Source organism: Beta vulgaris, chromosome 8 (genome assembly GCF_026745355.1).
Source record: "Beta vulgaris subsp. vulgaris cultivar EL10 chromosome 8, EL10.2, whole genome shotgun sequence".
Classification (NCBI taxonomy): domain Eukaryota; kingdom Viridiplantae; phylum Streptophyta; class Magnoliopsida; order Caryophyllales; family Amaranthaceae; genus Beta; species Beta vulgaris.
Genome location: NC_079209.1, coordinates 38,076,700 through 38,089,875, shown reverse-complemented (window position 1 = coordinate 38,089,875; position 13,176 = coordinate 38,076,700). Strand labels below are relative to the sequence as shown.

The following is a 13,176-nucleotide window of genomic DNA, read 5'->3' as shown; positions in this document are numbered from 1 at the left end:
TTCTCCATTTTTCTTCTTTAATTTCCAACTCTCAGATTTAATATGACCCTTCGCATGACAATAGTTACAGATTTTGCCTGAATTCTTTCCACCATGAGCAGCCAAAGCATTTGTGTTAGCAGAATTATTAGATTTATTAACTAATTTATTGTCAATTAAATCTCTCTGAGTTAAGGCCTCCTTAACATCCTACAAACTCAAATCATCTTTACCATATAATAAGGTATCTCGAAAGTGCTTATACGAAGGTGGTAAAGAACACAACAACCTAAGCCATATCCTCATCATCGATCTCAACATCGATATTTTGCAAATCCATAATTATAGAGAAGAATTCATCTAAATGAGACTCAAGCGGTTTACCTTCTTCTAGACTGAGATCATGAAGTCTAGATTTTAGTAGTAGACGGTTGGTCACAGATTTTGTCATATAAAGTGACTCCAACTTCAACCACAAAGTCGCAGCAGTCGTCTCTTTGGCAACCTCTCTCAAAACTTCATTAGATAGACTTAAATGAATTGCTGAGAGTGCCTTCAAATCCATATCCTCCCACTGATCATCCGTCATATCCGAAGGCTTTTTGGATGCACCTATCAAAGCCTTGTAACAACCACTTTGAACCAGGATGGCTTTCATCTTTAATTGTCATAGGCCAAAATTTACTTGCCTATCAAATTTCTCAATATTGTATTTCATTGACATAATGAAAAAATCAAACTTTTTCTATAAACACTTAAGATCTTAAAACAACCAAGCTCTTGATACCTATTTGTTAGGAAATAGGTGTTGTAGTTTGATTAATGCGGAACAGAAAATCAATGAAATAATGAAGGTGAGAAAACTATAAAGATGAACAAACAAATAACACAAGGATTTACGTGGTTCAGTCAAATTTGACCTACATCCACAGGTGGGGGATTAGAGCTTCTTCACTATAATGGAGAAAATCAGAGAGAATAATACAAGAGTCCTAAATCTAGAGGCTAAAAGTGTTTCATAAGTTGTGTTAATAATAATGAACACTAAGAGCCCTTTTATAATCATAAGGAACCTGCACAAACCCTAAAAGATAACTTAAGAACGAAAAAATATCAACATACGCGTTCAGCGCCCGACCCGCAGGGTGTACCCCGCGCCCGCGCGGCCAGTCATCCCCATTCTCACAGATGTTCTGCCTGCCCGCGGGTTTTCGAGCCCGGTACGAAACAGCTTTGTCAGTCATTCGTAAAACGGGAGTAACTTTCTCGTTTCTTATCGGAATTTGGCATATGACCTATCATTGGAAAGCTCTTTGAACAAGCTATCACCTCCAATTTGAATCACATCAAAACCATTTATAGATTGGGATATATGTGCATTCAAAGTCAGCCTTATGCCATTCACAAGATTTCGAGTCATAATTAACAAACTTATTAATAACTAAACGTGGCAAGGCCACTCCTATTATATCTTCATCCATGATACGACGTAGTTTTCAGCAAGGGATACTGCAGAATAGTAAACTTATTAGGCTGTCCTACACCTTATTTAGCCACCCGATCAGATGCTCTATTGCCGTCAAGGTAGCAGTGCTTGAACTCCACTATCCAATTCTCAGGAACTATGATATTCAGACAAAGGATGCCAATACAGACACTATCATCCATTTGCACAAGAAGCATTTGAACACCCATATCTCTTGATACTTCCAAACCTTGAGGGATATCCATAAATGCAGCACGAAATGCATGACATGTCCTATTTAGTCAAATTCAAAAGTTTGTAGAACCTTTTTAGTCAAAAGTTCTGTAAGATTAAAAGCTTCAGCTGCTATTCCTAGATCCATTGTAGTTTGAAGATTAGCTCGAGTAATAATTGCACTGCATGTCATGAATGTTCTTTTGATAAGTCGAAATGACAACTTATGGAATTGTTTTATACTTTAGGTTTCCAGTTTCTGGATTTTCAGTTGTTAAAATGTACAGATAGGTACTCTACAATTTACGTGAATTCCTGAAAAGGGTGTACACCCATCATATATATATTAGTACAAGAAAAGAAATCCTAGTTGTTCAAGGAAAGATTAGTGAACTGAAGCACAAGTCGTCGATCACTTATCGAGTTATCCACATAATGCAATTGATCGAATAGCATCTTTAGATGTTGACAATAGGAGGCAAGAGATGAAAACTTTTTACTCGTGCATGATCGGACTGGATGTCCAACTCTGTGTTCCATCACTCCATGCACTTTTGTTGCCATGGGATAGATTTTTCAGAGCCAAGTGTCTGTGTAGTTGAAGGTTTGAGGATGTTGAGGAGGAGATCCATAATGATAGTGCCATGAATAAAAGACAAGTCAATAGCCTCTTATTGACCCCGCTCAGCTTTAGTGAGGGTAGGATCAGGGGTAATGCCATAGAAGGGATCTTTGACACACAAAGTCTAAGAATTTACCTTAAAAAGTTCTTCAAGAGTAAATTTAGACTTCTTATCGAACAAAACAAAAACAAAAAAAGTCTAATATTTAGAATTATGTGAATGGGAAGTGAGAGGTATTAGATTCTGAATTTTGCTCAGAGGGTGGCAGGGTCGATGCCGGTGGTGGAACCTCAGACTCTTCGAGGTTCTCGTGGGCCATGGGAGGGGGTGGGTCTTAAGGCACTCAATAGAAATAACAATAGGCAACGGTAATTGTAGGAATGCATGGCTATGATTACCGTGCTAGAATATTTAAATCCCTAAAAACAGTGTATTGTACTCCCTCTGTTTTTTCCTGTTCTTCCTTCTTTAACTGTGCACGTTTGACAATGCACTTCTTTGACCTTAAATATCTTCCATTACATATTAGTATAAAATTATAACGATTGAATATTAATAAAGTAGTCATTAAGACGAATCAAACAAGACCCCAAATGACTATATTTTTGTATATCTATTGAAACGAATTTAGAATCTCTAATTGTAAATAGTGTCAAGATTCCAAGTAGAAAGGACAAAAAAAAACAGAGGGAGTATTCCTTAGTATATTCATAGTGATATTAGTACAAGGAAACAAAATCCTAGTTTTACATGGAAAAATTACATAGATATGGAGTATGATTTATGAAACATAACATAAATAAACTATCGTAAGACAGGGTTAACTTTCTTTTTCTAAAGGGGTCGGTCACTTATACAGAATCGACCCCTTTAAGGTAAAAAGTTTGCCTTTTTTTTTTCCTAAAAGCGACCCCTTCTAACTCAATAAGTGACCCTTTTGGGCTAAAAGTCAAATGGTCTTTCAATAAATTGATTGTGCGTGCTAGATTTGTTATTATTTTTATTATCAAGGTGGCCATGTTAAGTTTAATTATCATCACTTGTTGTAAGTCATCTTAAGGTCTTGATGCTCTAAATTGACAATAAAACCTGGAAACCAGTTATGTTTCAAAAAGTGTCATTTTTGTTTTCAGAAAAATCCAAACTGAAATCTTATAATGTTACAAGAGGATCTTTTGTATCCCCTGGATATTAATGAAACCTGAAAACGAGTCTATGGAGTTGCTCTCAGTTTTTAAATGGCTATATCACTCAAGCTAGAGGTAAAAATGTTTAGGGGTGTGGATCATGGACTGTGTTCTATCTGTTCTTGTCTATTTGAAGTGCCTAATTGTCTCTTCTATCAAGGTGTCTAAGATGGGCACTCTGGGATGAATGAAGAGTTTGAGTAAAATAGTCACCTACCTACCACTGGTGTTTTTTTTTTTTTTGAATACTGCATCACTATTGTAACTTCGTGTATTTTGTTATATCAGGCGGCCGAATCATGAGGATATTGTCAACATTGTGAATCGGATGTATGAGAAAGATGGTATATCAAGGGAGGAGGTGGTCGGTATTGTGAATACATTTCCCAATCAAGGTAACAAATGTACCTACCTCTTCTGGAAGAACACTTTGCTTCACTTCATAGATATCAACACAGAACCCTGATGCACTAAATATAGATATGAACGCAGAACCCTAATGCACTAAATATAGAAAAGATAGAGACTAAGAATTCAAGGATAGTACCCTTTAGGTAAACCAAAATTTATGACGCTACTCTAGTAAAATCAGTAAACACTAAGACAACTAATCTTGCATAAATCATAAGATCTAAAAGACTTAAACCAAGTGGATAACTCTTCTAGATGCCTCCCTGGCTCTTGACCATACCATAATGCCTAAGCTTAATTATAAAGAAACCGGCAATATAGAAAATAGTTTTCCAAGAATCCTGGAGAATACTTTTACTCAATCAAACTTGTGTTTACAAGGAAGAAATGGCTATTTTTAGCAACAAAGCTGATAAGGCTTTCTTAAACTAGAGGACAGCTCTATTTAAAAATTACACACTTCGTTAATAGAATCCAGAAAGTGACTTCTCCTCCTCGATCAAGTTTGCATTTTTGGACATTAACTCTTAATCGGCACCCTTCTTGTTCCAAGTTTGCTTCATGTTCGGTCATTTTTCTTTTTAACATCTTTATATGCATTTCTTCCACATTGGTTCAGATACGAACAAGCTTCTGGTCTCTCCAAAGAGAACGTTGTCTATCCTAATAACGATATATGTGAATACTTCATGTGGAATGACTTATAAATGGACGAAAACCCACAAAGTTGGATGTTAAACTAAAATCTTATTGAAAAAATTTAGGGTTTTTCTACATAGTGTCCCTGTGTGTTATGAAATTCTATGTTGTACCCAATCTTTTTAAACTTTTTACATTGTACCCCTAAACTTTCTAAATTTCACACTAAATACCCTTACTAATAGAAAATCCTACTCCACATCTCACTTAGCCTTCAATTTCTGATATCATATCCCAAACCTCAGTCAACTAAAAAGGCTCAAAAATCCTAATCCATGCCCAAAATCTACTGCTTGTTATCTTGTATAAGGGTATTTTGTGTAATGTTTAAAAATTTTGTTAAATAAAAGGGCACTACGTAGTTAGCTTGATAAAAGAGCCAAGAAAGCAATATTCTTGGTATATCCCAAAGGCATTGATGGCTATCGTCTTTGGAGCGTAAATGATCCTAAATTTGTAGTTAGTATGGATGCGACTGTTGTTGAAAGATCCATAGCACCTTTGTCTAAAGCTTTGCTTCCAAATGATGGTGATGTTGGGACTATTTCAAATACTCAAGTGGTGGAGATAGAATCTAGAGACCAACCAAATTCTAATCATGTGCAAAGCATCCTGGTGTTAATCAAAATGGATGAGGAGGATGATCTTAAACATGAGGGGATTCGGTGGGAAAATGTACAGGTGTTACAACAACAACAGCAGCAAGAATCTTTGGCGACCACTAGACCCAAGTGGAATTATAAATCGATTAAGAAGTTCGTGTCACACAAACCTCTGAGGCATAACAGGCGGTATGCACTCTCCGTGGAGGATGATGAGCCGGTCACCTTCAAACATGCTACCAAAGACAAGGATAGAGAGAGTTGGTTGGTTGATATGGAGGATGAGATGCGATCTCTTCCTATTAACAAGACATGGAGGTAGTCCAATTACCCATAGGAAAAACTGCTATTGGATGTAAGTCGGTGTATAAAAGAAAAGAAGATCCTTCCAAGACCGATGGTATAAGATATAAGGCTAGGCTAGTGGCCAAGAGATTTGCATAGACAGAGCGTGTTGATTACAATGAAATATTTTCTCCGGTGGTAAAACTTCTTTAATTCCATTCGGGTGCTATTAAGTTTTGTTGCTCATGCTGATCTTGAGCTGGAACAACTTGATGTGAAGAAAACCTTTTTACTCGGTGATTTGGATGAGGTAATCTATATGTATCAACTAGAGGGATACGATATTGAGGGTAAAGAGAGTCAGGTATGTCGCTTGAGGAAATCACTTTATGGATTGAAGCAATCTCCTTGGCAATGGTACAAACGATTTGATTCCTTTATGTTAAAGCAAGGGTTTTCTAGAAGTAATTATGATTGTTATGTATACATGTGTAAACTTCATGGAGATGATTATATTTATCTTTTATTGTATGTGGACGACATGCTTATTGCTTCAAAAAGCAATGTGGAGATAAATATTTTAAAAGTTCAACTTGGTGAAGAGTTTGAGACAAAAGATGCGGGCGCTGCAAACAAAATACTGGGTATGGAGATTAGAAGAGAGGGTTCAAACCAAAAATTGTTCTTAAGCCAGAAAGGCTACATTGAGCGGGCTTATTGAAAGGTTTGCGATGAAAGGTGCTAAGTCAGTGGTAACTACCATTGGCCTCATTTTTGAACGAACAAATTGCGGTATTCGTATCCGGTATTTCATTTTGTGACACGATAGTAGGGAACTTTCTAAGAAATTGGTGGTTAGAAAAGGTATTAATTCGTTAGAGGAGTTTCAACACATCACTCAATTCAATCTTGTATTTCATGCATCCCTTGTATTTTTCGTCTCCTTTTAGAAGATCCTCATGTCCTTGCGAGGAGTTTAGAGTGTCGTTTAGGTGACACTCCAGAGAAATAATTATAATTTTATTATATTGATTGGATTCTTTATGGCACCATATGATGAACAATATGTTTGGAGTCCTCCAAAATGTTTGAGTTATAGTTGGAAGGGTATAGCCATAAAAGCATCCTATTGGACTCATTTGAAGTTCATTTTGCATATATCCTCTATATCTTTTTTATAATGTCATGTATTGGTGGGATAGATGATTAAATCATGTTTTAAGAGGTGAAATTATGCAAGAGATCATATCCCCATTGCTCCCCTCCACACAATTTATTTACCATGCCTTCACTAGCCTTCCCTTATGGATGATGCCCCATTTTTGGAGTTACTTGTTTGTGATGGCAGTAACTTTTTGTGGAACTTTCACTATAAGAAAAGTCTCTAAGCCTAGGAGTTACGGAAATAAACTAATTTAGTGACCATGTAGAATGGTGCTGTATGATTCTCTGGATAGTCAGGTGTGTTTGGAAAAATTCATTTGCCTTTTCACATGTACTTTCTCTCCCGATGAATGCCTGCATACCTATCCTCATTCATGTCCTATTCCTTTCCACCTCAGTTCTGAGGGAAAAGCTAAGATTCTTTGCTTGGACATCATACTAAGAAAGGCTCAATATTATTGATAGCTTGTACATTCAGTGACTACTAAGTATCTCTCCTGGCATATGTGTACTTTAGTTACGAAGGAGAGAGGGATCATCTTTATTTTTTTAGGTGGGAATTTGTTTCACTGGATGATCAATTTGGGTTTGCGGGTGCTCAATGGGTTTGCTCCAGGTTACATATGCCAGATCTAGGAGCCACTAGGGAGGAAGCTTCTTGTGATGTTTGCTTGTCTATTCCTTGAACTTTATGGCTAGAGAATAAGTGCCTTTCCTCCCATCGTGCTACTCCATGGAGGGCTTCTTCTCGGTTTAATTGATGGTATGAGGTGGCTCACGTGACATTTTCTTCTGAATTGTCCTCTTTTATGTGTTTCCATCACAATTTGAGCTGAAATTTCTCTTTAGTAGGAACAGGAGTAGGAGGAGGAGAAGGAGGAGTATGAGGAGTAACGAATAAGAATAATGCAATTTAGATAGTCTTATCTTGAATTGTAGTTACTAACGATGACGTCCTAGGCACAGAAGTAGCTGAGTAGCAGTTGTAGTAGTAGTAGTAGTAGGAGGAGGAGGAGGAGGAGGAGGAGGAAGAGGAGGAGTTAGGAATAAGGATAATGCAATCAAGACAATTTTATCTTCGATTCTAGTAATTAATGTTAACATCCTAGGCTCATTTAGTCGTGAAATTCCCCAATCTCCTATAGCATGTTCCCCCGTCACATCATATTCTTGGGTCTCTTTTACGTGAGATGTCCCAACATTGTCCTTCACAGAGAGGTCATAGCTTTAGTTACTTCACCATAATGTATGATATTGTTCATTTACACTCCCTTACTAGTTTTTCAACATAGATCTGTCGAGGTTTGATATCTGAGCAATGTAGCACACAACCTTAATGGTCAAAACTTGGCATATCCAGTGGTTGAATTGAATCTTGGCGTATATCACTCTGCGGCGTTGAAGTTTTCTTGTTTGTCCTCGTAGGACAGAAACAGGACTGCTTATCATGGCTAAATACTCAACTTACCTTCTATTCCTTTGTTGTTCTCTCTTAGCAATGATCTGATTTCTGAGTGGATTCAGATAGTAATTAATTTACTTTTATCTTTTTGTTCTTCTATCATAATCGATATATCTTCTTCTACTGGCTAGACATTTTACTTACAAATGCAAACACGTCCCTCCCTAAATGTGCAGCTTTAGATTTCTACGGGGCTTTGAGATCTCGTACATATGACCGATCTCTTCTGAAGGTATGCTCCTCTCTGCTCGGAAACATTAAATTTGCATGCCATCTACAGAAATATTTCGTAATGTTAAGAATTTGCTATTGAGATTATATCTGTAACGGAAAAATTCCAAGATTCATGGATGTTTGACAGATTAATGACCACTACGGCATATGTCACCATAGTCGCAACCAGGACAGCAGTGCAGCACCACTTTTATATCTTTTCCATAAGACAGAAACAGCTAGAATAATACTTCGTACGATTTTTATTGCATGGTATATAAAGAAACAACACACATTTTAAGAAAGGCATAGAGAGAAAGAAGGGGACCATAATAAATGAAGCTAATCCTCCCTTGAACCCAAAAACCATGGTCCCCATCACATACTTTAACATTAATTAAGGATAGAATTGCATTCTTTTGGTGTAAAAATATTTCCAGAAGAAGTTTGTAGCTATAATTGTGGCATTTCTAGTTTGGGATAGCGTAGCATCTAAAGGAGAGGCTTTTGTTCAGAAAGCACATTTCACTCTGACGGAAGGATAATAACCTATGTTCTAACAAGATTAAGGAATATGATTAGTCCTTTGGCATGCATTTTTTTTAAAATCTCCATCTCCCGTTTCTTAATAATCTTCAAAATTATCTGAAAATCCCCGATGCCCATGCACAATTGCACTTGGGAGTTTCGAATTGACGCTGCCATTGGTCACCACTCAGCATCTTTCATTTCTAAATAATGACTGCTTATCATGGGTTGGTTGGAACGCCTGGTGAGTATTGAACAATGGCAGGGTGGATTTCTGTTGAGCAGTGGAGAGTGTATGGCAGGGTTTAACGTGTTGAGTGGACATGGTTCACAATGATTTATTATGCACTTAAACAGACTTTATCACACTAAAACAGACTATATTAGAAAAAAACCGACTATGTCAAATGAAAACTGTCTATATCAGAAAATTGACTATATCATACAAAATTGACTATATAAAAGGTGATTATATCATACAAAAAACTATATCAAATGAAAACATACTATATCATATGTTTTCCAATGCACAATAAGTTATCGTGAACCCGGTCCATTCAAGCTCTTTTGTGTAAGAAGAGACTTCAAGAGAGAGAGGGAGAGAGAGAGTTAAAACTTTGACAGTCCGTTTGGTAGGCGGTAATAGTAATAAAATTATGTGTAAACTTCTAAGAAAAAGCTCATCTTAATGTCCACGGTAATGAGAGAATTTATCCCAAAATATATGTTAATCTTCATAAATTTTCGTTACCTTCTATTACGACTTTAGAGGTGGTATTAGGTGGCAATAGAAATTTGTGAAGAAAATGACTTATTCAGGAATGAAAATTCATTGCCAGAGTAATCAATCAAGGGATTTCCTTGCAAGTTACATACTTCATCCGTTCTTTTGTAAATGAAATGTAGGACCTTGGCATGCATAGGGATTAAGAGAGAAGAGAGATAGAGAGGAAAAAAGGAGAGGGACCCATGTGATGAGAAGAAAGATAGAAAAAGTAAATACCAAATAAAGTAACGTTTCATTTATTTTGAAACGGCCTAAAATGTAAGTATTTCATACTTCATTACAACGGAAGAAGTATGATTAAATTGCCATTACCGCCATTTAGTTACGCTTACCAAACGGTTACTTAAGTGGTTTGTTCGAAACCAAAAAGGTATCTGATGCATCATAGGGCGAAAGAACTAGACTAAATAAAATGCACGTCTTGGATTATTGTGGGTGAATTTTATAAAACCAAAGGAGCATCACCTGGTGAATAATCCCCATTAAAAAAGAAAGAAAGAAAAAGAAATGGAGATCAGGAAACTTATTGGATCAACATGTCCTTTTCAATATGACAGTATTATGGAAATGATATGTGTAAAGCGACACATGTTTGGACCATTTTTTTCCCAAACATTACATGGGACTCACTTATAATTTATCAAGTATTACTTGAAACCAAGGCAGTAGATTTATATTTGGATCAGAGAGCTGTACTTCCATTTGAAATTTCTTAGGGAAATCATCCTCTTGGGTATATAACAGAAATTTTACTGGACCTTTCTCAGGCTTTACTGAATTCTAGCTGCCTAAATCTTTTGACATAAAATTTGATCTATGATGCACTATATAAAGCAGAACATGGGTGCATATCATCCAACCGAATTATCTATTTTGTGCTCTCCATTCCAGGTGGTAATTTTGCCAGCAATAGTAATCTGGCCTTCTAGATAGATATTCATGCATTTTTGAAAATCATACTGTTTATTTGTGCCCTGCAATAAGATGGTTTCTAATGCTGAAGTTTATCTTCTTTATTTTTAAAGTGCTTAAAAGCTAATTGGTTTCTCCTTCTTTCCTGTTAGTGGGTTGATGATTGTGGAGGTGTTGAGAATTTAGGAGCCACACTTTTGAAGCGAAAGAAAGGCGACAAACTTCCGGTCTTTGTGCCTCCTGAGGTAGAATCAATTAACAAACAATTCTCTATTGGTTCTGTTTGTCTTCAGTATCGATTGCCTGAGTCCTGGGTGTCAATAATGTTGCATAAAGTTTCTTGTAGTTTGACAAGCATCATACAGTAGTAACTCATGGGTGATGTTTCTGCGCCAAAGATCCACAACACTAATTAGACAAGGCTTTATTATTCTACAAAGAAATAGTACAAGTTTAAATTCAGATAATTTTGGTTTTTCTATGGTAATTTTCAGAAATCTACATGGTATCCTCACCGTTTTAAAACTCTCCTAGTACCATTGTGGTTTTAGAAGTGTATGAACCCACCATTTTCTGTTGTTAATTAATTCCGTTATTGAGTTGTTTATGCCTTCTACTCATTTCGGTCTTTGAAATCCATTCCCAAATCATTTCGATATAAATTAAATTTTAGATTTGCACAAATGTGTGGTAAGAGTAACCAGCTTGTAATAGAGACACTACATCCCAATTGTTATTGAAATAATTTACAGTGGATCATGAAGATTCCTTAGCAGTGACTAGTGCATATTAGATTATCCTTACAAGACTCTGTATGTCGAAGGAACACGGCAAGAGCAAGAGAGTATTCGGTTGCACAGCGGATAGGTTAGCAATTAACATGTTTGATAAGTCACTGTTCTAGCTAGCTATTCTGCCATCTAAGTTATATAAAGAAGGATAATATAGCCATGTACAGGTGCTGATTGTGAATGAGAGGCAAATCAGCACGAGATGAACAATCATGGAATATGTTATGGATATTCCTTCTTTTTTCCGGTTATCTGAGACAGAAATGGAAAGGCATTTTTCTTTTCTTCATTGTAAAGGTACATGGTCTCAGACAAACTAGGAACAACTTTATAATGGAGATTGCTGTTCTAGAGGTTGGATTCATCAACAAACAAAAGGCATTCTATTGTTATTCTGAAATGATAAGCGTTAGGAGAGATCAGCCTTACCATTGACATAGTTGTAAATAAAATATTACTTTTGGATTTATCAACAAACAAAAGGCATTTTATTGTTATTCGGAAATGATGAAGGTTAGGAGAGATCAGCCGTACCATTGACATAGTTGGAATAAAAGATCTCTTGCAGAAACTGGGGAGTTAGACTTGATGGTCTTTTCATTATATTGTCTTGGCTATTTACCGGCAACTGTTTACCCTTATAGGCCATAGAAAATGTGCACTAGAAGGGAGGCATTTAAAACAGATTCGATTAGACATATCTAAATTTGCTTCCTTAGATACATGGTCCAAGATGATATAGATGATATATTATGTGTTCTGATATATGTGCAATATTCATTTATCTTCATGGGCCTTCAAATTTTGACATCCATAAGGTGGACGATGAAAGTCTTTTCAAATTTACCTACATACATTCATATGCACGTACGATCTTTTATGGCTTGATACTGTGAAGTTCATTTTACTATTTGATTAGCAAGTCAGAGTTCCATGGTTCATGGTTATTTTTCCGTATAGGCGACGTGATTACTAGTTATTTTTTAAGTAGTGCATTTATTCCATACATGACACTTGGCTGTTGGTGTTTGGTCTTGTAAACTTCGAATTTAATTAGATCTTTTTAGTTCGTATCCTAACTATATATATCATTATATGTTACATATTATCTTATTGTGTGAAGATAAATATACTAACTGCAATCTTTCTTAATAGCAAAATGTTGAGGCTCTTCTTGAATCAGGCTACTCTCTCGTCAAAGAACAACAGCTAGTCATGGAGACAAGGCTTTCAAAAGAGTATATGAAAAATATCGATGAGTAGAATTCATGATACTTTCTTTTGTGAGATGATCTTTGTCTCACTATTTGTCTGCAAAACTTCCTTGTATTTGTTACTTGATCTACATATACATGCATGAGAGTTGAGACATAATTAAGACTTGATTCTTGGACATGTTGGATCACTTCATATTGAGGGTCCGTTGTAAATAGGCAAAGTTGTTTCTCAGCTTCTAGATATATAACGAGAAGATTTTGACAGTTTTTGGAACAACTATTGTTTGAGGATAAAAAAAAAATACCTCGTACCTTATCAATCAATGTATAGGGCAAGACAAAGACATCCTAACAGTTGCTTGTTATTTGATGGCGTGTGTTTTGAGGAGTGGTGAAAGGTTGGAGAGTAATTGTGTAACAGCCCTACGTTTTTACGCTCTCGCTACAAATCACACTTAATGATATGAGTTATGAGGTAGTTGAGTTGGTTTGACTTTTGGCGGGAAACTACATTTGTTATAAGTTGTTGAGAAGTTGTTAATCGACTGGACATTGCTACATTTACCAGGTGGATAATTTACCCACTATAAATAGAAGCATTAAAATATTATTAATCA

At 36.2% G+C, this 13,176-nt stretch overlaps 1 protein-coding gene across 1 annotated transcript in view; it reads left to right on the top strand.

Annotated features, from left to right (window-relative positions):
- LOC104901412 (ribulose bisphosphate carboxylase/oxygenase activase, chloroplastic) overlaps positions 1 to 12,836 on the top strand; it is a 28,918-nt gene extending 16,082 nt beyond the window's left edge. The window contains exons 9-12 of the mRNA XM_010688985.4: positions 3,777 to 3,883; positions 8,288 to 8,343; positions 10,704 to 10,796; positions 12,498 to 12,836. Coding sequence (XP_010687287.1) covers positions 3,777 to 3,883; positions 8,288 to 8,343; positions 10,704 to 10,796; positions 12,498 to 12,605 — 364 coding nt within the window. The 3' untranslated portion in view covers positions 12,606 to 12,836. The remainder of the gene's footprint in view (positions 1 to 3,776; positions 3,884 to 8,287; positions 8,344 to 10,703; positions 10,797 to 12,497) is intronic.
- Positions 12,837 to 13,176: the final 340 nt, after the last annotated feature.